Source organism: Haliotis cracherodii, unplaced genomic scaffold, assembly GCF_022045235.1.
Source record: "Haliotis cracherodii isolate W230 unplaced genomic scaffold, xgHalCrac1.p SCAF_17, whole genome shotgun sequence".
Classification (NCBI taxonomy): domain Eukaryota; kingdom Metazoa; phylum Mollusca; class Gastropoda; order Lepetellida; family Haliotidae; genus Haliotis; species Haliotis cracherodii.
Window position 1 is genome coordinate 11,140,622 of NW_027266272.1, and position 23,867 is coordinate 11,164,488.

General features: G+C 42.6%; 1 protein-coding gene across 2 annotated transcripts in view; it reads right to left on the reverse strand.

The window, feature by feature from the left end:
• Positions 1 to 23,867, reverse strand: part of LOC139464891 (sorting nexin-13-like) — a 57,159-nt gene that overhangs the window by 29,346 nt on the left and 3,946 nt on the right. For both annotated transcript variants that reach the window (XM_071246467.1, XM_071246468.1), the window contains exons 2-13: positions 15,973 to 16,088; positions 14,085 to 14,184; positions 13,215 to 13,304; positions 12,609 to 12,730; positions 11,545 to 11,660; positions 11,134 to 11,238; positions 10,669 to 10,757; positions 9,665 to 9,748; positions 8,511 to 8,652; positions 7,665 to 7,780; positions 6,103 to 6,190; positions 5,409 to 5,464 (exon numbers count right to left, since the gene is read on the reverse strand). In XM_071246467.1, the coding sequence (XP_071102568.1) occupies positions 5,409 to 5,464; positions 6,103 to 6,190; positions 7,665 to 7,780; positions 8,511 to 8,652; positions 9,665 to 9,748; positions 10,669 to 10,757; positions 11,134 to 11,238; positions 11,545 to 11,660; positions 12,609 to 12,730; positions 13,215 to 13,304; positions 14,085 to 14,184; positions 15,973 to 16,088 (1,224 nt within the window). The remainder of the gene's footprint in view (positions 1 to 5,408; positions 5,465 to 6,102; positions 6,191 to 7,664; positions 7,781 to 8,510; positions 8,653 to 9,664; positions 9,749 to 10,668; positions 10,758 to 11,133; positions 11,239 to 11,544; positions 11,661 to 12,608; positions 12,731 to 13,214; positions 13,305 to 14,084; positions 14,185 to 15,972; positions 16,089 to 23,867) is intronic.

The window sequence follows — 23,867 nt, forward strand, 5'->3', positions numbered from 1 at the left end:
ACTACTGGTGCTGCAACCCTACCACACAGACATGGTCTTACACTACAGGTGCTGCAACCCTACCACACAGACATGGTCTTACACTACAGGTGCTGCAACCCTACCACACAGACATGGTCTTACACTACTGGTGCTGCAACCCTACCACACAGACATGGTCTTACACTACAGGTGCTGCAACCCTACCACACAGACATGGTCTTACACTACAGGTGCTGCAACCCTACCACACAGACATGGTCTTACACTACAGGTGCTGCAACCCTACCACACAGACATGGTCTTACACTACTGGTGCTGCAACCCTACCACACAGACATGGTCTTACACTACAGGTGCTGCAACCCTACCACACAGACATGGTCTTACACTACAGGTGCTGCAACCCTACCACACAGACATGGTCTTACACTACTGAAGCTGCAACCCTACCACACAGACATGGTCTTACACTACTGGTGCTGCAACCCTACCACACAGACATGGTCTTACACTACAGGTGCTGCAACCCTACCACACAGACATGGTCTTACACTACTGGTGCTGCAACCCTACCACACAGACATGGTCTTACACTACAGGTGCTGCAACCCTACCACACAGACATGGTCTTACACAACTGGTGCTGCAACCCTACCACACAGACATGGTCCTACACTACGGGTGCTGCAACCCTACCACACAGATATGGTCTTACACTACGGGTGCTGCAACCCTACCACACAGACATGGTCCTACACTACGGGTGCTGCAACCCTAACACACAGACATGGTCTTACACTACTGGTGCTGCAACCCTACCACACAGACATGGTCTTACACTACTGGTGGTGCAACCCTACCACACAGACATGGTCCTACACTACAGGTGCTGCAACCCTACCACACAGACATGGTCTTACACTACTGGTGCTGCAACCCTACCACACAGACATGGTCTTACACTACTGGTGCTGCAACCCTACCACACAGACATGGTCTTACACTACTGGTGCTGCAACCCTACCACACAGACATGGTCCTACACTACGGGTGCTGCAACCCTACCACATAGACATGGTCTTACACTACTGGTGCTGCAACCCTACCACACAGACATGGTCTTACACTACTGGTGCTGCAACCCTACCACACAGACATGGTCTTACACTACAGGTGCTGCAACCCTACCACACAGACATGGTCTTACACTACTGAAGCTGCAACCCTACCACACAGACATGGTCTTACACTACGGGTGCTGCAACCCTACCACACAGACATGGTCTTACACTACGGGTGCTGCAACCCTACCACATAGACATGGTCCTACACTACGGGTGCTGCAACCCTACCACACAGACATGGTCTTACACTACTGGTGCTGCAACCCTACCACACAGACATGGTCTTACACTACAGGTGCTGCAACCCTACCACACAGACATGGTCTTACACTACTGAAGCTGCAACCCTACCACACAGACATGGTCTTACACTACGGGTGCTGCAACCCTACCACACAGACATGGTCTTACACTACTGGTGCTGCAACCCTACCACACAGACATGGTCTTACACTACTGGTGCGGCAACCCTACCACACAGACATGGTCTTACACTACAGGTGCGGCAACCCTACCACACAGACATGGTCTTACACTACTGGTGCTGCAACCCTACCACACAGACATGGTCTTACACTACGGGTGCTGCAACCCTACTACACAGACATGGTCTAACACTACTGGTGGTGCAACCCTACCACACAGACATGGTCCTACACTACTGGTGCTACAACCCTACCACATAGACATGGTCTTACACTACAGGTGCTGCAAACCCTATCACACAGACATGGTCTTACACTACTGGTGCTGCAACCCTACCACACAGACATGGTCTTACACTACTGGTGGTGCAACCCTACCACACAGACATGGTCTTACACTACTGGTGCTACAACCCTACCACACAGACATGGTCTTACACTTCAGGTGCTGCAAACCCTATCACACAGACATGGTCTTACACTACTGGTGCTGCAACCCTACCACACAGACATGGTCTTACACTACTGGTGGTGCAACCCTACCACATAGACATGGTCTTACACTACAGGTGCTGCAACCCTACCACACAGACATGGTCTTACACTACTGGTGCTACAACCCTACCACACAGACATGGTCTTACACTTCAGGTGCTGCAAACCCTATCACACAGACATGGTCTTACACTACTGGTGCTGCAACCCTACCACACAGACATGGTCTTACACTACTGGTGGTGCAACCCTACCACATAGACATGGTCTTACACTACTGGTGCTGCAACCCTGCCACACAGACATGGTCTTACTCTACAGGTGCTGCAACCCTACCACACAGACATGGTCTAACACTACTGGTGGTGCAACCCTACCACACAGACATGGTCCTACACTACTGGTGCTGCAACCCTACCACACAGACATGGTCTTACACTACTGGTGCTGCAACCCTACCACACAGACATGGTCCTACACTACTGGTGCTGCAACCCTACCACATAGACATGGTCTTACACTACTGAAGCAGCAACCCTACCACACAGACATGGTCTTACACTACTGAAGCAGCAACCCTACCACACAGACATGGTCTTACACTACTGAAGCAGCAACCCTACCACACAGACATGGTCTTACACTACAGGTGCTGCAACCCTACCACACAGACATGGTCTTACACTACTGGTGCTGCAACCGTACCACACAGACATGGTCCTACACTACTGGTGCTGCAACCCTAACACACAGACATGGTCTTACACTACTGGTGCTGCAACCCTACCACACAGACATGGTCCTACACTACAGGTGCGGCAACCCTACCACACAGACATGGTCTTACACTACTGGTGCTGCAACCCTACCACACAGACATGGTCTTACACTACTGAAGCTGCAACCCTACCACACAGACATGGTCTTACACTACAGGTGCTGCAACCCTACCACACAGACATGGTCTTACACTACTGGTGCTGCAACCCTACCACACAGACATGGTCTTACACTACTGGTGCTGCAACCCTAACACACAGACATGGTCCTACACTACTGGTGCTGCAACCCTACCACATAGACATGGTCTTACACTACTGGTGCTGCAACCCTACCACACAGACATGGTCCTACACTACTGGTGCTGCAACCCTACCACACAGACATGGTCCTACACTACGGGTGCTGCAACCCTACCACATAGACATGGTCTTACACTACTGGTGCTGCAACCCTACCACACAGACATGGTCCTACACTACTGGTGCTGCAACCCTACCACATAGACATGGTCCTACACTACTGGTGCTGCAACCCTACCACACAGACATGGTCCTACACTACTGGTGCTGCAACCCTACCACACAGACATGGTCCTACACTACTGGTGCTGCAACCCTACCACATAGACATGGTCTTACACTACTGGTGCTGCAACCCTAACACACAGACATGGTCCTACACTACTGGTGCTGCAACCCTACCACACAGACATGGTCTTACACTACAGGTGCTGCAACCCTACCACACAGACATGGTCCTACACTACTGGTGCTGCAACCCTACCACACAGACATGGTCTTACACTACAGGTGCTGCAACCCTACCACACAGACATGGTCTTACACTACTGGTGCTGCAACCCTAACACACAGACATGGTCTTACACTACTGGTGCTGCAACCCTACCACACAGACATGGTCCTACACTACTGAAGCTGCAACCCTACCACACAGACATGGTCCTACACTACTGGTGCTGCAACCCTACCACACAGACATGGTCTTACACTACGGGTGCTGCAGCCCTACCACACAGACATGGTCTTACACTACTGGTGCTGCAACCCTACCTCGCAGACATGGTCTTACACTACAGGTGCTGCAACCCTACCACACAGACATGGTCTTACACTACTGGTGCTGCAACCCTACCACACAGACATGGTCTTACACTACTGAAGCAGCAACCCTACCACACAGACATGGTCTTACACTACTGAAGCTGCAACCCTACCACACAGACATGGTCTTACACTACAGGTGCTGCAACCCTACCACACAGACATGGTCTTACACTACTGGTGCTGCAACCCTACCACACAGACATGGTCTTACACTACGGGTGCTGCAACCCTACCACACAGACATGGTCTTACACTACTGGTGCTGCAACCCTACCACACAGACATGGTCTTACACTACTGGTGCTGCAACCCTACCACACAGACATGGTCTAACACTACTGGTGCTGCAACCCTACCACACAGACATGGTCTTACACTACGGGTGCTGCAACCCTACCACACAGACATGGTCTAACACTACTGGTGGTGCAACCCTACCACACAGATATGGTCTTACACTACTGGTGCTGCAACCCTACCACACAGACATGGTCTTACACTACGGGTGCTGCAACCCTACCACACAGACATGGTCTTACACTACGGGTGCTGCAACCCTACCACACAGACATGGTCCTACACTACTGGTGCTGCAACCCTACCACATAGACATGGTCTTACACTACTGTTGCTGCACCGAGGGCATGTTGGATGGAGCTGGGTTTCCATCACATTGAACATTCATTCCAGTCGTGAAAATATCTCAAAGATTTGGCATGTAAGCAGAGTGTTCTGTTTGTTTGTTGTTTGAAGAAGCTCTAAGCAATATTCCAGCTATGTGACGTCATTCTGTAAATAATCGAGTCTGGACCAGACAATCCAGTGATTGACATCATGAGCATCGATCCATGCAATTGAGATGTATGACATGCATCAACCAAGACAGCGAACCTGACCATCTGATCCTGTTAGTCGCCTCTTACGAAAAGCATAGTCGCCTCTTACGGCAATCATGGGTTGCTGAATACCCTTTCTAACCCAGATCTTCACAGGCAAGTGAGTGAACTTGGATTCATCTTACTTGGCTGTTATGACAAGCATTGTATACTGAGGAACTTTCTCATGCTGCCTGCAGTGCCAGCAATCTCCAAGAATGGAATCGGTTGTTTGTTGTCTCAGTCAGCAATACAATCCAAATGTGTAGCACTAAGATCTGATTCTAATGAGATTAGAAACACAATCAAATTGTCACTTTCCCAATCTGGTAAGCAACGCTCTGATTGGTCGCATGAATGGTCGTTCTGATGTTAACCTTAATGAGACGTCTTCAGATCGTATTTAGTGACAGCATGAACAAAGATCTGATCTGAATGAGATTGTAAAGGTCAAAATTGTAGAAAGTCCATTATTTACAAATGGTGGAGTGAACACAAATGTTTTTGTTGTGACCAATTCTAACCCGCATATCCATGTGTAATTGTTTTATATTATGATTATCATTATTATTTCATACTTAAGTTACTGTAAGTACTTACTTCCACATTTAAGTAGAAATATAAATACTGCTGCCCTCCTTTACTGGTCATGAATTCTGTAAATAAAAAACAGAACAGTCATTAAACAGTTTTGTTTGTTTGTTGTTTAACACCGCACTCAGCAATATTGCAGCCATATGATGGCAGTCTGTAAATAATCGAGTTTGGACCAGATAATCCAGTAATTGACATCATGAGTATTGATCCACACAATTGGGATACGATGACATGCAGCAACCAAGTCAGCGAGTCTGACCACCCGATTCCGTTAGTCGCCTCTTACAACAAGCATAGTCGCCTCTTACGGCAAGCATAGTCGCCTCTTACGACAAGCATAGTCGCCTCTTATGACAAGCATAGTCGCCTCTTTCGACAAGCATAGTCACCTCTTACGACAAGCATAGTCGCCTCTTACGGCAAGCATAGTTGCCTCTTACGGCAAGCATAGTTGCCTCTTACGACAAGCATAGTTGCCTCTTACGGTAAGCATGGGTTGCTGAAGACCTATTCCCTACCTGGATCTTCACAGGTCCATCGAACAGTTTGTACCCATATTCGTGAGTGAGTGAATTAGGTTTAATGTCGCTTTAATCAGTATTTCAGATAAATCACAGTTTGACAGCTTGAAGTGGGCAGAAAGCCCGAAGCATTGCAGGTCATGACAGAGATTTTTTTTCCTACGCAAGAAACTGACCTATGAAAGACTGAAGAGCGATGTTGTTGGCCATGATATCGTCCAGGCTCAGTATATACAAGTTGTGGTACTTCAGAAAATCAGGCTCCTGCAAGAAAATGAGCACGAGAAAGATACAGAAGCGTTCTTCCTGATCATTTAGAACCTTTAATCTTGAACTCAGCTGAGTGAGTGAGTAGGGTTTTACGCCGCTTTTAGCAATATTTCAGCAATATAACGGCAGGGGACACCAGAAATGGACTTCACACATTGTACCCATGTTGGGATTTGAACCAGGGTCTTCGGCGCAATGAGTGAACACTTTAACCACTAGGCTACCCGACAGCCCGTCACAAAAGAGTAGATAGAGACAGATAAGGCATTGGTAGCTTGTGCAGTGCCATCCTTCTTGACTCTTGACACATGACACATGACACACAGTCCCCCAGGTCATATTTCAATCACTGCCCGATTCCACACTTAATCTACCCTTCAATCCCAGAATGGCCAGAGGGGTATATCAACATATAAACCATGGGTTTGGGGTAAATGACTCACACAAAATTGAGGGCCAAATCATGAGTGAGTGAGTTTGATTTTACGCCGCTTTGAGCAATATTCCAGCAATATCACGGTGGGGGGACACCAGAAATGGGCTTCACACATTGTACTCATGTCGGGAATCGAAACCGGGTCTTCGGCGTGACGAGCGAGTGCTTTAACCACTAGGCTACCCGACCGCCTCAATCATGAGAAATAGTGATGGCCATGTCAAAAATCTGATCAGAATTCTGTATGAAACTATAAGACACACCATTGCTGGGTTCATTCAAACAAAGTTTCAGCTCTATTGTCCTTGTAGTTTCAGAGTAGACGGTGAAAATGCAATAGCACTACAAACACAGGGGTATTAGAGTGAGTGAGGGAGTTGTGTTTAACGCCGCTTTTAACAGTATTCCATTTATATCACCGCGTGTCAGCTTAATGTGGGAGGAAAGCCCGAAGTGATGCAGGTCTCAGACGTTTACCACTTTGGTGAAACCCACGAGCACGGGTATGGTGCTGACAAACCTAGAAACATAATCGGGGCGAACTGGGATTCGAACCGGGATTCGAACCGGGATTCAAACCCACAATATCAGGTTTCTGGCGTGCCCAAGGGACGCAACTCTGCACAGCGAATCGCAGCGCCTTAGACGACTGGGTCACCCATGCCCCCCAGGGGTATTCGAAGGCCAAAGGTCATAGCTTGATAAAAAAGCATTATATGTTATTCCGCAAACACCATTCTTGCTGCATATCAAATTCCATAATAAAATGGCTGAGTTATGGGCAAAAAATATATCTTCAAAATGGCCACAAAGGCAGCCATGTTCAATCTGGGATCCGATTTCTGTGATCAATATCAGGCCAGCTGGACGGATGACTGACAATGTGCCATGACATCACTTGACTTTCAGTCAGGTGAGCTAATAAGATGCATTAATTCGGTATAATGTTTGGATGAATATTTATAAAAATATTCATGTTCGAATTAAACATGTTAACACAGTCTGAACTGAACTTTCAGACTAATTGTCTACCTCATCTTCTGGTAGAATCTCTGGCTCTGTAGGTCCTTCCTGTAACCGCTTCTTGCGAGCCTCACATGTGTCACGGACAAACACTAAACTGTTTAGGTTTTGTTTTATCACAGCATCTGAAATGGAAGCACATGCACCCATAATGTCAGTCTAAATTGTTGGTAAAAAAGATGAAATGAGGTTTAACATTGCTTTCAAATATTTGTAATCGTACTTATGTAGCGACGTGTATGTGGCTGCTTGTACTAATGCCAGTTTTATATTGCTAGCCCACTGAGATGCCATGCTGCAGTTTAACATGGATTCCACACTCATACACAGTAATTGCAATTGGGGATATATTTTTCACATTTTATTGGCTTCGAAGAAGTGCCTTGTTAATTCATTAGGAATATTTTCATTAGTTAGAGTGAATGAGTGAGTTGGGATTAACGCCACTTTAGAACAGTATTCCAGTTATATTGCGGCGTGTCAGCTTAATGTAAGAGGAAAGCCCGAAGTGATGCAGGTCTCAGACGTGAACCACTTTGGTGAAACACACGAGTACGGGTATGGTGTTGACAAACCTAGAAACATAATCAGGGCGAACCTGTTTTTGAGCCCAGGGTTATAGGTTTCTGGCATGCCCAAGGGATGCAACTCTGCACAGCAAATTGTGACGCCATAGACGGCTGGGCCACCCGTGCCCCCTCATCAGTTAGACCATAGTGTCTCCATCACATTCAGGTTTCAGGTTCTTAGATGACGGGTGTCATAAACGAACTTGACATTTTATTAGGTAGATAACCTACCAATACATCAAATGGTGTAATATCTCCATGGTGTTGTAGAGTCCAAAGCACTCACCGTCACTGCCACCAGTATCCTTAGATCGCCACTTGGCTATCTCAGACTCTATAATGTCCTTCACAGCGTCAAGCTCGGCCTCAGTATCGCTTGTCTTTATCACAGTCAGAAATGTCTCCTTAGTAAAGGATGGTTCACGGCACTGAAGGAAACATACATATCCACTTCTGACACAATTCAAAGAATAAAAAGCATTGTAAATTTCACGCCATGCTTTATAAAGATATAATGACCTACCAAATCATAACATAATAGACAATAGTATATAATATATATTATAGTATACAACGCACGCACGCACGCACGCACGCACGCACGCACGCAGGACTAAACTGTTTCGAATATTTTTTAGTAACCTTTGGAAACTCTTTACAAGGTACTAATATTGGTAGTCATTTGATAAATAATATTTGGTTTACTAAAATAATAAGTCCACATAATTACTTCTTAGCTCCTCAAAATATTTACATGAAAATAATACACAAAATGCATCATCAATACAATTAAAAGGATAAAGATTACATTTTCCTTCCATTAAAGAAATATTGTGAATTGATTTAAAAGGCTTAACATTAGTGGAGCAAGCGGTAACAGGGAGAATAGGTTGAAAATTATTCCAGTGCCTGAACATTTCTGAACTAATTTTCACTTTCAAAATAATATAAGCGCCATTCTACCTATTGTCATGTTAAATGACTCCTGTACAACATATCTTGTTTTGGGCTTCTCTCAGAATGTTTACTTGGGGTGGCGTAAGTGAAACTGTTTTCCAGTACGCATGCACTCTGAAGCCAGGGTGTAATGGTCTAGTAAAATTCTGTTTGATGTGGTAAGGTCAGCTAATAAAAATCCATATGATACTAAAATGCACTGAAAAGAACGCTAAAAGCCAAGTTCATGCAAGTCGACTCAGCTAATAAAAATCCATATCATGATGACATTATTTGACATTATCTGATATTGTCACACATTAATATCCTATACTCACTACAGCTTGTTTTGGAATGTGGGTTTTCTTATCTTGGAAATAAACTTGCTATCAGAATTGTAAGGAAAATATTCCTCTATTAAAGGCCTGCCCATTACAAAGTTTGTCACCGAACCATGATCTGTGACCAGTCATAACCCAGTGGGAATTATATATAATTACTCACCAGCCATGCGATATATTGGTTGATGTAGTCTGGATCTGACAACAGATCTATTGTTGGCATAAAAACACCATTAACTAAAACTTCCTGAAACAAGAGAAGAAAACATCATGGCAGTGACATCAAGGTCAGAAAGGTTACTGTGTATGTGTTTGTTGTTAAACGCTGCACTTAGCAATATTCCAGCTATATGGTGGCAGCCTGTCAATCGATCAGGACTGACAATCCAGTGATTGATGTTATGAGCAACGATCCACACCGTCAGTATGTTGATACACCATTAACCAAATCATGGATCCAGGCCACCAGATCCACTAAGTCGCTTCTTACAACATGCAGAGCTTGCTAGAGACCAGTTTTAACCTGGAATTTTTACAGGTTATGAACTTAGTTTCCTCTTACGACTAGCAATAGGGTGCTGGGGTCACATTCTACCTCGTGAACAGTACAGTTACTGATCTGGACACATGTTATATGTAACATAAACATAAACGACACAAGAAGCACCATGTTAATAACTGTCGATTTGATGGCACAAAAAATGATGGACCATCCTTGTTCATCCAGTAATATCTCCATTCAGCTAAAATAGTTTCTACCTCAATTCAAATTGCCTAGCGCTATAATAGACGTCCAATCAAATCAAATGTTTAATAATCTCATACCAACTTTGACTGGATTAGGTCCAATAGTTTTTCAGATATTGTAGTAAATGTCGGTACCTTAAATTACCTTCCAGACTATAGTTCTGCTTAAACAGGACAAAAACGTTCACCATGTGTACAGTGTTTGTCAGCTTTATTCATTTCCAATTTGTAACGAAACTAAATGAGAACTGGTTCAGAATTCTAGTACTGCTAGTCAATGAGGACTACCAAGCATTAGAAAATAGTCTCAGGCCAGTGGACTAGCGTTAATATTGAAAGCTGCTGGGTAATGGAGGATGTGGACTGTGCACAGTAACCATGGTAACCATGGTAAACTGTATTGTAAGACAGATGACTTACCCTAACTACATATCTAAAGGGTTTGTTGTAGAAATCATCTTGTGGTAAAAGTAAGAATAAAATAACTTCAATCAGGTCTTGTAGATATTCTGAAACAAAGAACGGCAATGTAAGCAAACCATGATATACATATAAATAGTAGGGGCGACTTTTGGGGCTATTTTCAAATTTGTGATTAGAGTAAACCAACTTTAAGGTTGATATTTACATTAATCAATGCAATGGAAATAAATAAAGTATTGCTGAGAATGTCAAAGTCAGCCATTTTCCTCCCTGTTGTGATTCAAAAGAAACTCTAATATAGGGCTATTTTCACTATTGTGAATTATCAAACCATTTTTAAAGTTGATAATTATAATAATCAATGAAATAGAAATGATCACAGTTCCATGGAAGTGAATGCTGTTTTACAGTCTGTAATTATGGGCCCAACTAACAACTGGTTAAATGAGTAATTGTACTTACGCCTTTCTGCCTCGGGTGACAGACATACAAGATCTCGACTCATGTTGTTTTCCATATTAACCTCAAGATCAAAGAAAATACTTTCAAGATCGGCTGTTTCTCGTTCTGAAATAGAATTATCACATAGGTAATAGGTTTTATATTGTCGACTCCTGGTAAAACAACTAGAATAAAAAGTGAGACACATCTTTTATAACTAAGTCTGATACCACTGTATTAATAAGACCCCCAAAAAAGAAAGCAATGCTAAAATACAATGATAAAATACATCTGAATTTTCAAAAATAACACTGTTTTCTGAGTTTGCCAGCATAGGGTGCTTAGTTTTTAGTCCTAGATACATCTCTGTACATCTTCCATATGGTCAGTTCTGCTGTGGTTGGCCGGCCATGGTTTACGGTTCAGACTCACCTTCTTTAGGCAGTCTTGCCTTCTTGTCCACCGCTCGCCGGAACAGACGGATGTGCGAGGCAAAGTCGTCGACAAGTCGCTGGGTGAAGTGGGGCATCCAGTCTATCTCCTTCGCTCTGAAAGTCACAGTGGTTGTGGTTTACATATATTTTACAGCGGTCTCTTGTGTGATAAACTATATGCCAGATTTTGTCAGACATACAGGGTCTCAGACAATCATGGACCCTCCTGTTGGAGAAGGTGATGATGGTCCTCTGAGCACACAGGCATACAGGGTCTCAGACAAGCATGTACCCACCAGTTGGAGAAGGTGATGATGGCCTTCTGGGCACACTGACATACAGGGTCTGAGACAATCATGTACCCACCTGTTGGAGAAGGTGATGAAGGTCTTCTGGGCACACTGACATACAGGGTTGAGACAAGCATGTACCCACCTGTTGGAGAAGGTGACGATGGCCTTCTGGGCACACTGACATACAGGGTCTGAGACAATCATGTACCCACCTGTTGGAGAAGGTGTTGATGGCCTTCTGGGCACACTGACATACAGGGTCTGAGACAATCATGTACCCACCTGTTGGAGAAGGTGATGATGGCCTTCTGGGCACACTGACATACAGGGTCTGAGACAATCATGTACCCACCTGTTGGAGAAGGTGATGATGGCCCTCTGGGCACACTGGCATACAGGGTCTGAGACAATCATGTACCCACCTGTTGGAGGTGATGATGGCCCTCTGGGCACACTGGCATACAGGGTCTGAGACAATCATGTACCCACCTGTTGGAGAAGGTGAAAATGGCCCTCTGGGCACACTGACATACAGGGTCTGAGACAAGCATGTACCCACCTGTTGGAGAAGGTGATGATGGCCTTCTGGGCACACTGACATACAGGGTCTGAGACAATCATGTACCCACCTGTTGGAGAAGGTGATGATGGCCTTCTGGGCACACTGACATACAGGGTCTGAGACAATCATGTACCCACCTGTTGGAGAAGGTGATGATGGCCTTCTGGGCACACTGGCATACAGGGTCTGAGACAATCATGTACCCACCTGTTGGAGAAGGTGATGATGGCCTTCTGGGCACACTGTCGGACATCTAGGGGGAAGCGGTCGTGGTCACTGAGCTGTCTGTACCAGGTCTTGATGTAGTCTCGGATGGTGTAGTCCAACACCTGCACACATGGAAACATATCCAGCATGCATGTTTTGTTTGCATGTTTCATTTGTTTAATGCTGCACTCAGCAATATTGCAACTATATGACGTCAGTCTGTAAATAATCGAGTCTGGACCAGACAATCCACTGATTGATATTATGAGCAACAATCCATGCCAGTGGGATAGGATGACATGCAATGAACCAAAGCTCTGTTCATTAAGTCCTCTCTTACAACCAGCAGAGGTTGCTGGGGACCTATTCTAACCCGGAATCCCTACTGGGGAAGGATGCACGCTCACTATTCACTTGAGCAAAAAAATGAACAATTTATTAAACAGCGAGTCAGATCTGACCAAAGGCTGAACACGTAATAAACATTTGCAATATTAAACATCTTAAATTTTTACTCTACCAAATTTACAAAAGATTCTTACAACAAATCGCTGTATCGTAACAAGGATAACTGACAGGAACATATCATAATGTTTGACGACATACCTCTTGGAGGGCATCGTCGATGATACTGGCGCCTGTCATTCTTTTGTCAAAGTTTTTCAACTTCGTTGTCTGTTCCATCCTTGCTTTTATCTGAAACATTTAAAGAATTTTTTCGGTTCTGGAAACTTTAGTCTCAACTTAAAATGAAGCCTCAACTGTCCAAAGGTATTCAATCTGGTTTTGTTTGGAGTTGATTCGTAATCTAGCAGTGTTTGATAGAACGGGCAACGATATATGGTATCGGGGTACGAGAACACACTGATCTATTAAGTCACTTTACGACCAGCAAATAGTTGTCAGAGGTCCAATTCTCTCCCCCCCCACCCCCTACCAGTGGACTGTGGTCTGAATTTGGGGCTTGATAATGAGTGAGTGAGTTGGGTTTAACGCCGCTTTTAACAGTATTCCAGTTATATCACGGCATGTCAGCTTAATGTGGGAGGAAAGCCCGAAGTGATGCAGGTCTCTGACATTTACCACTTCGGTGAAACCCACGAGCACGGGTATGGTGCTGACAAACCTAGAAACATAATTGGGGACGAACCAGGATTCGAACCCACAATCATAGGTTTCTGGCGTGCCCAAGGGAGGCTACTTTGCACAGCGAATCGCCTTAGACGACTGGGCCACCTGTGCCCCCCGGCTTGATAATGATATCAATGTAATAAAACTGAATAAAGTACCGCTGACAAACTAAAAAATAATAAATGACGGGTAAAATAGAACTTGGCTTGTCGAATTATAGTGATATAGATCATATGGGCACCGGGCTGATAGTCAGGATTTCAGTTCAGTTCATTTTCAAAGATACTGACTGATTGTCATCCAAAATGTTCGGAGATATTTTGCCAGGTAGGCAGCATTGTTTACCTTCTGCACAGCCCTCTGCGGCCGCCGGACACCAGTGACCGTGTCGTCCAGATCCTCCTGGGACATCACCTTGCCGTAGGCGTAGACGATCACCATACTCCTGCATACACACAACAGCATGAAGCCAGCAGTACAACTGCCGCATTCGACGTAATAAGCGCCCGCTCTAATAAGCGCCCACGGCGATATTTGTTAATATATTGGCTAGTGAACAACCCCAATTAGCACCCCTTCCGATTGATGAATGAACACAAGACTTACTTTACTTATTCGTGTATAATACGCACTCATGTGTTATATACACCTTTAATTACGGGCAATTAAATTCTGGAAAATAAATCTGTCATGTATAATACGCACAGACTTTTATTTTGTATCATTTCAGGCTGTCAGCATAAACCACAACATTTACGATCTTTCAACTCCAAAATTTTATTCTAATAAGAGCCCCCTATTTACTTTGAAGGCAACATGTCCATGCAGATGACGGATGAATTGTTGGATAGGCATTACTTAGAAGTTTACGGATGACAAAGTAGACACAATTTATGGATAAATTCTGGATAAATTCAGTAAATAAAGAAGACGAATAGGTGTACCGTTGAATCGCAACATCATTAATATTCATGCTTTTGAAAAATGCAGTATAACAGTATTTTCCAAACATGTTGTGATACATTAGTATTTCATATCGGGGTATATTGGTAATACCACCACACCTCCATGAAGCTGGCCAAAACACTTTCATTGTGAGCTATCGTGCAGGGTAAGGTGGTTTACCCCAAACAAGTAATTGTTTTCATTGAGGCCTTGGCCATGTAAGCAGGAAATTAACCTGTTTCTATTGGCTCATGAATCTTACCCAAACCTGTGTCAGTGAGGTGAGGTGAAATTGGGTTTAACGTCGCGTTCAAGATTATTACATTTATATAGCGATGTGCATGCACGTGTTTGAGTGTGTGTGTGGGGTTGCTTGAACTAGTCCGAAATGATGCCGATTTATAGTGCTAGCTCACTGAGATACCATGCCGCTGTTAAATATGAATACTCCACTCAGACACAGTATATGGACTCAGAGCCGACAAGTCCTTGTTTTCGCCCTTTAATGCCGAGCGCCAGACAGGTTAACAACAATTACCATCTTTTAACATCTTTTGGTATGACACGGCCGGGGATCGCCCCCCGGACCTTCCGCTCTCGGGGCGGACACTCTACCACAAGACCACAGAGGTGGTCTTCAACACGTGTCAGTACTGTTACAATACTTGTAACAACACAAACATTCAAGTTCAGGTCATCAAGTCTGATGCTTATTTCATAGGTTTACATTAACCAAAATGTCAGCCCGTCAATGCCAGGACGTGGATTAATTGAGAAGTCCCTTACATGCCTAGCACTGTTTGTATTAGGGGTGGTTATTGGGTCTATTTTCACTGTGGTTCTATTGTACTTGTGGCCCACACTAGTACAATAGTATTTCAACAGTTGTCAACTTTTATTATAGCATTGTGATAGTAGAAAAGCAACTTTAACATTGTTTAAGGCTAATCAATGTAATAGAAATGAATAAAGTATTGCTGAAGTCAGCCATTTTCCTCCCTGTCACTAAAGGGAAGTACCTCTAATCTGAAATAGTCTAAAAGCATGCAAAGAAACACACAGGTTGGTTTGAAATTTGCATAATTTATGTTTTATTTAACACTAACTGCAACTATCGAAACTAGATTGTAATGCATTCTATCAACAATACTACTGACATGACAAAATACCTATTAATATAGTACTATCATAGGGCAAAGAATTGCAACAGTTCGATAGTTCAATATCTTGTTACAGTCTTGTTACATTCCAAGTTGAATAATAAATGAACAAATGTTGTCTGACTTACCCCGCAGCAAAAGTCAGGGCATAGACGGCAAACAGCAGCCCGACACTGCCGAAAGACAGCAGAAACAGTCCTGCAGCTAGCGTCAGCCATTTCCAGCCACCTTCCAACATCATCATCTGAAACAACACAACAGTCAACATCATGTCTGAAACAACACAACAATCAGTCAACCTCTTCATCTGAAACAACACAACAATCAGTCAACCTCTTCATCTGAAACAACACAACAATCAGTCAACATCATGTCTTAAACAACACAACAATCAGTCAACACCTTCATCTGAAACAACACAACAATCAGTCAACACCTTCATCTGAAACAACACAACAATCAGTCAACACCTTCATCTGAAACAACACAACAATCAGTCAACCTCTTCATCTGAAACAACACAACAATCAGTCAACATCATGTCTGAAACAACACAACAATCAGTCAACACCTTCATCTGAAACAACACAACAATCAGTCAACATCATGTCTGAAACAACACAACAATCAGTCAACACCTTCATCTGAAACAACACAACAATCAGTCAACACCTTCATCTGAAACAACACAACAATCAGTCAACACCTTCATCTGAAACAACACAACAATCAGTCAACACCTTCATCTGAAACAACACAACAATCAGTCAACATCATGTCTGAAACAACACAACAATCAGTCAACACCTTCATCTGAAACAACACAACATATAGTCAACACCTTCATCTGAAACAACACAACAATCAGTCAACACCTTCATCTGAAACAACACAACAATCAGTCAACACCTTCATCTGAAACAACACAACAATCAGTCAACCTCTTCATATGAAACAACACAGAATCAGTCAACACCTTCATCTGAAACAACACAACAATCAGTCAACCTCTTCATATGAAACAACACAGAATTAGTCAACACCTTCATCTGAAACAACACAACAATCAGTCAACACCTTCATCTGAAACAACACAGAATTAGTCAACACCTTCATCTGAAATATTGCAACAATTAGTCAACACCTTCATCTGAAACAACACAACAATCAGTCAACATCATGTCTGGAACATAACAATCAGTCAACATCATGTCTGAAACAACACAACAATCAGTCAACAATCAGTCAACAATCAGTGAGTGGGTGGGTGGGTGGGTGGGTGGGTGGGTGAGTGAGTGAGTGAGTGAGTGAGTGAGTTTAACAGTATTCTAGGTATATCACGGCGTTTCAGCTTAATGTGGGAGGAAAGCCTGAGGCGATGCAGGTCACAGACGTTTACCACCTTGGTGAAACTCACGAGCACGGGTATGGTGCTGACAAACCTAGAAACATAATCGGGTCAAACTGGGATTTGAACTCAGCAATCATAGTTTTCTGTTGTGCCAAAGGGACGCAGCTCTGCACAGCAAATTGCCGTGCCTTAGATAACTGGTTTACCTCTGCCCCCCATAATAATTTATGAACTTCAACCAAAGTCTGAACCACTTTTATGCTTGTCTAAACAAAGTGTGAAAAGCGTCTGAATTAACGTTTCCTCGCAAATACTCTGGGCTTGTGACTCATGAATGTAACTAGCCCGTCTTGAAAGTTGCAGGCCACATTTGTAACTACCTGCTTCAGAAGATACCAGGAATCATCCTCATTCGTCTCAGATCTAATTTACTCTCTGCCCTGAACATTTACAGCCTGATTATCACAAACATAGCTATTTACTGCCCAATAGTAAAGGTATCCTAAGGACTAGTAGAAATTGGCCCATTTTAAGGGTTTTGCTATATGTTATCATTTTAAGGACTAGTGGACAAAAACTGTTAGTTTCTAACCCTGACAATTAGTGCGATGTTTCGGTGTAGATCCTAACACCTTTATCAAGCAAGTGATAAACTTCCTCACTTGCTTGATAAAGGTGTTAGGATCTACACCGAAACGTCGCACTAATTGTAATCTAGAAGTTGTTCATACATAGAACTTCTGACAGAAATGTTACCAGCCACAGTGGAGTGGGCAGGCAGGCAGGCAGCTATTTGACACTCAACTAAAGTCCACACAAAAGCAACATAACCATTACTTGATGAAGTGTGGAGCCCAGCTGAAGTCATTCTACTACTACCTGCATCAATGCAGCTGACTTTGTATAGTAGGCACAGGTATTGAGGTAACGCAAATCAATAAAATCAATAGGCGCTCCTTAAAGTGAGATCTGCAGTTACATGGTTCAGGGAATTCATATACTTCAATTATTTGTAGGAATAATTGGCCTAGTTAGTTAATCATGTTGATGGCAGTTACAGTAAACATAGTAACGGTGCAATTGTATTGAAAATAAATATAAAAAATATTAATCTATGATCAAAAGATGGGCCGGCCATGCTGGGGCTATTCCATAGCCATGCTAACCATGACAATTTCACACTGGCTTAGAAACACATATACCACTCTTACTTCCTTCGTGGTAATATTCCAGCCACTTGAACCAGACAATCCAGTGATTGATATCATGAGCAATGATCCACGCCATTGGAGCACCATGACACATACATAGTCAACCAAATCATCGATCCTGACAGCGATATCAGTTTCGTCACCTCGTACTACGATGAGTGAGTGTGTATGGTTTTACGCCGCTTTTAGCAATATTCCAGCAATATCATGACAGGGGACACCAGAAATGGGCTTCACACATTGTACCCATGTCGGGAATTGAACCCGAGTCTTCGGCATGATGAGCGAACGCTTTAACCACTAGGCTACCCGACCGCCCCTCATACTACAAGCATATGTTGCCGGGGACCACTTCTGACCATATCTCCCCACGGGTCCATACACAACAAAATACCACTCACCGGTTGCTGGTAACATTATTCATTACAGAGGTCAGAGCTCCAGATAACTTTTTGAGCAATTTTTTCACTCTTTTCATCACTCTATTGGGTTTTTCCCAAAATTAGTGAACATTTTAAGATTAATTTTTTTTTTAAATAATGAATGGGCTGTATTGGATATATTTGTTTCAGGGTCTGTATGACAGACTAAGGCCTTTTCAAGACAAACTCTTAACTTCAAGACCTTTTCAACCTCAAGCTTTGTGAGCAACCTGAGCAAGAAGTATCACACTCAGAATTGAAATTAAACCAGTCTTACTATGGACAATAGAAAAAATAACGATGTGGGAAAATGTCTCCTGTGAAGTACGAGTAAATCAGCACGAGTCACACACAGAGCCCAATCAGCTGTCAATAGGTTGGTAAATATGGCAAATGCTTCACACCTGTTATCGAGATATAATCAATATTGCCATGTGCTAGTGATACCTGTTTCTACAACAATATGGAAATGCATTCATTTCCAAATCAAATCTGTATATGTGAAGTGTATCAGGGAGTAAATGGAGAATTGACTTGAATAATCAAACATCTGCGTCACACTTGACAAAAGTACATTTTACTCAGAAATAAGCTTGAAACTGGCTGCAGATAGACGGCCAGAGCCATTGGGTATTTGAATCAATGATTCAACCAATATGGGCCAGATTGTCTGACAAGTGTTTTACTTTTAATCCGACTACAAACAGGGTTAGAAACTAACAGTTTTCGTCCATGAGTCCTAATAATGATAACATAAGTGAGTAAGTGAGTATGGTTTTACGCCGCTTTTAGCAATATTCCAGCAATATCATGGTGGGGGACACCAGAAATGGGCTTCACACATTGTAGCCATGTCGGGAATCGAACCTGGGCCTTCGGGGTGACGAGCGAACGCTTTAACCACTTGGCTACCTGACCGCCCCTATGATAACATAAAGCAAAACCCTTTGAAATGGCAAATGTCTTCTAGTCCTTATGATACCTTTACCATTGGGCAGTTTGGCAAGGACTATACAACCAGTGCCTTTTCTGGATCAAGTTCATGGGTATTACCTAAGTCTACATAATCATGTAAAATAACAAGTCCATAAAAACCAAGCAAGGTCTATCATGACTTAAAGTGCCAAGGAAAAAATAGTTTCTGGCACACAATTTGTGAATGTGACACAATAGAGGAGAGGCGAAATGGGGGTTAACGTCACTTAACTAGAGTCATCAGAAAGATGACATATCCCCCCGGCAGCTGTCTGTAAAGTAATCACAAGTAAATGTGCAATTCTGTATGTAATGAGTCAAGAGTTGAATGTTCTTGAAGAAGCATACATTGTTTACCCACAAAAGATCCACCATGGTCGCATCCATATGAAATGGAAAGTAAAACAAGAGTGTTTTTGTGGGGTTTCTTTTATGCAAACAAATGACAAATTACAAGAAACAATAACTAAACAAGCGTTTAGTCAATGAAGTCATCTATATCCCCCGCCCATTTAACACATTATGGTCCCAAACCAGGTAACTGACCCAACATTTCTCTTAGCCCATGTCAAAATAGCAGCAATGGAAATTCTAAAATTATAAACATTTCTAAAACTCCTTAATATCAAATGGCACCAGTTCAGTATGTGCTTTATATACAGACATGCAATGTTTGGCAAGGAAATATTTATCAGTTTATTTGTTATACTCCATAAGTGAACCCACCCTATATTAAAACTTAAATCCAACTTGTTGCCATGGAAACGTAAAAAAAATAAAAAATTATAAAATTCCTAAATAGCAAAAGGCACCAGTTCAGTATGTGCCTGGCAGACATGCAAAGTTTTGTAAGAAAGTTTTTTATCAGTTTATTTGTTATACTCCATAAGTGAACCCACCCTATATTAAAACCTAAGTCCAACTTGTTGCCATGGAAACATAAAAAAAAAAAAAAAAAAAAATTCCTAAATAGTTAAAGGCACCAGTTCAGTATGTAGTTTAAACCTATGAAAAGTAACATGGAGAAATATTCAACAGTTTTTGAGTAAAATATTCAACAGTTTTTGAGTACTGCTTCGGAAACTAACATCACTCTCACAGTGAGCCTATGTCCAGCATGCTTTCATGAAAATTGGAAAATAATTTTTTTTGGAAAAATTCCAAAATAGCAAAAGGCACAACTTCACCACTTAAGTGATATAAATGCAAAGTTTGATGAAATATTTAACGGTTTTCGAGTTCTGCTCAGGAAACGATTCGGACAGACGGATGGACGTACATGCCCAAAGCTATATCCCCCGGCTTTATATGCTGGGGGGATAAAAATTATTGCACTAACATAGCATATGTGTGTGTGTGGCTGCTTGTACTAGCCCAGATTTATGCCAGGTACATGTACGTAAATTTTATATGATATTATATAGGAGATAAATCGGGGATTTTTTAACAGTTCGTTGTATCCGTTTGTTCGCTATATCTGTGTTCGTTATCTCCGTGATCTACTGTATTTAGTTTATCACCATGTATTATTTGGTAAAATGCCTTCATGAATATAACTTGTTCTGGATAAGTCTAAACATAAGCCTTCTTGGCTTGTTAACCTATCAAGAGATCATTGATGAAAAATATGTTTAAACCAGTTGATACAAAACATAATAAGTACCCTGGGTGCTTAGTGTGGCTTTACCTGGGCAAGAGCAGTTTGCCAATACAGGTTGCAAGAAGTCTGCCAACTTAAGCTTTCACACGCCAAATATGTGTTGTTGGTTTGTCTTCACTTGTCTCATGCCCTTTTGTAACAGGCGTGAATAAAAATTGTGTGATATCTATGCAATATCTGACTGGCAATTATACAGCTTGTCTGGACTGCTGTGTGAGGTGAGGTGAGGTGAAATTGGGTTTAACGTCACGTCCAAGATTATTGCACTTATATAGCGACGTGCATGCATGCACGTGTGTGTGGCTGCTTGTACTAGTCCGGAGTGATGCCGATTTATAGTGCTAGCTCACTGAGATACCATGCCGCAGTGTAACATGAATACCCCACTCAGACACAGTATACCGACTCCGAGCTGACCGGTCCTAGTTTTAGCCCCTTAATGCCGAGCTCCAGACAGGGTAACAACAAGTACCATCTTTTAACGTCTTTAGGTATGAAGCGACTGGGGATCGAACCCTGGACCTTCCGCTCTCCGGGCGGACGCTCTACCACTAGACCACAGAGGCGGTCCTAGACTGCTGTGTAAATACACACAAGAAAATACAGACTATTATGTTTATTTTCAGTCTTAGCATGCTACCTTTTTGGCTAGTGCTTGTGAAGATTAATTATGGCTTGGTCCATTAGTTGGTCAGGGGAGGTCATCGAGCAAGGCACTTAATACAGCGAACATGGTATTGAATTCGAGTACTTCTGTTCCAAAACTAATGCTTAAATTCAAGGTTCTTTTCAACATGTCATGCACAGGTTTGTATGAACCTGTGTGAGTGAGTGAGTGAGTGAGTGAGTGAGTGAGTGAGTGAGTGAGTGAGTGAGATGATTAATGCTGTACTCCGCAATATTGCAGCTACATGACAATGGTCTGTAAATAATGAGTCCGGATCAGGCAATCCAGTGATTAATATCATGAGCATTGATCCATTCAATCGGGATGCGATGACATGCATCAACCAAGTCAGCGAGCCTGACCTCCCGATCCCGTTAGTCGCCTCTTACGACAAGCAGTCTCCTTTCACGTCCTTTCAAGACCCTTTCTAACCCAGATCTTCATGGGCAAGTGAGTAAACTTGGATTCAACTTAGTTGGCTGTTATGACAAGCATTGTATACTGAGGGACTTTCTCATGCTGCCTGCAGTCCCCACAAACTCCAAGAATGAAATTGGTTGTATGTCTTCACAGTCAGCAATATTTAATTCTGCAATCACCACAGGTAGAACCCCCATAGCACTTAATCTAAAGAACTCTCCAGAATCCCTCATTCGCCATTGTCAGAATTCCACTAAACATGCCACATATATATAATCTGTTAATGTAGAGTCATAATGTCAACCTAATAACACTGCTCAGCATGTAAACATGGTGATATCTCATTAATGCATGAAGTTGTATCTACTGCTATGAGTTATTTATCATAGTTGATAGTGATTAATCAATAGATGGGATATACACTTACATTCTTCCGTGTCCCTCTGCATACTTTGTTAATGATCAAAAGAATTTTGTCTTGTGCTGTTACGACATATGAAGACCGGAAGGCCTAAACATTAATTGATATTGATTTTCTAATTATTAGCAACAAAACTCAAAATAAATCTGTTTTCTTTATAGTGGGCGACTAAAGTTCACTATAAATGCACAAAAGTGCTAAAAATTGAGGTTTATTAGGGCTGGGATGGGTAAGTTGGGTAAGTCGGGTACTCGAGTTGGGTGGGTACCGAGCAGGACCCTGTTACCCGGACCCGTGGTTTGTCACGTGATATATTGTTTTACGACAAAAATTATCTAAAATTGTATGGTTACACTACAAGTCACGAATGTTCGTATTTCATTCCTTCTGACTTTTATATGTTTGAATAAGAATAAAACTTCAGTCAACTTCAGTGTATGCATGACCAGATCGTTTTATACGTTTATCTAAATACATATTGCCAGGCCTAAGTCAAACTATTCCCAATCAGATATTTTGTACACAACTCTTGTGATCTACTGTGGGTACATGGGTAGGGTTGGATAATAGCAGGGTGGATACCCAGGAAGTAATTTGGGACTCGTCCCAGCCCTAGTAATTATGCAGCGTGCTGTTATAATAATAGGCTTGAGAAGTTTTTCATGCCTATTTGTGCACAAGCAACTCAAAATAATAGGGTAATGGTGATTTATTTTAGCTATTTTAGGCAAATATGCAGCTCATCTGCCCTGTCCTATTTTAATAAGGACCCTGCTGCTAACAGCTGCGCTATTTTACCAGCTCAAAGGGAAAGTTACATTTCAGGAAAAATAACATCATCTTGTTTTCCTATAGCTTAACACTTGAACCACCCTTGGTAGTCAATGTCATGAGGT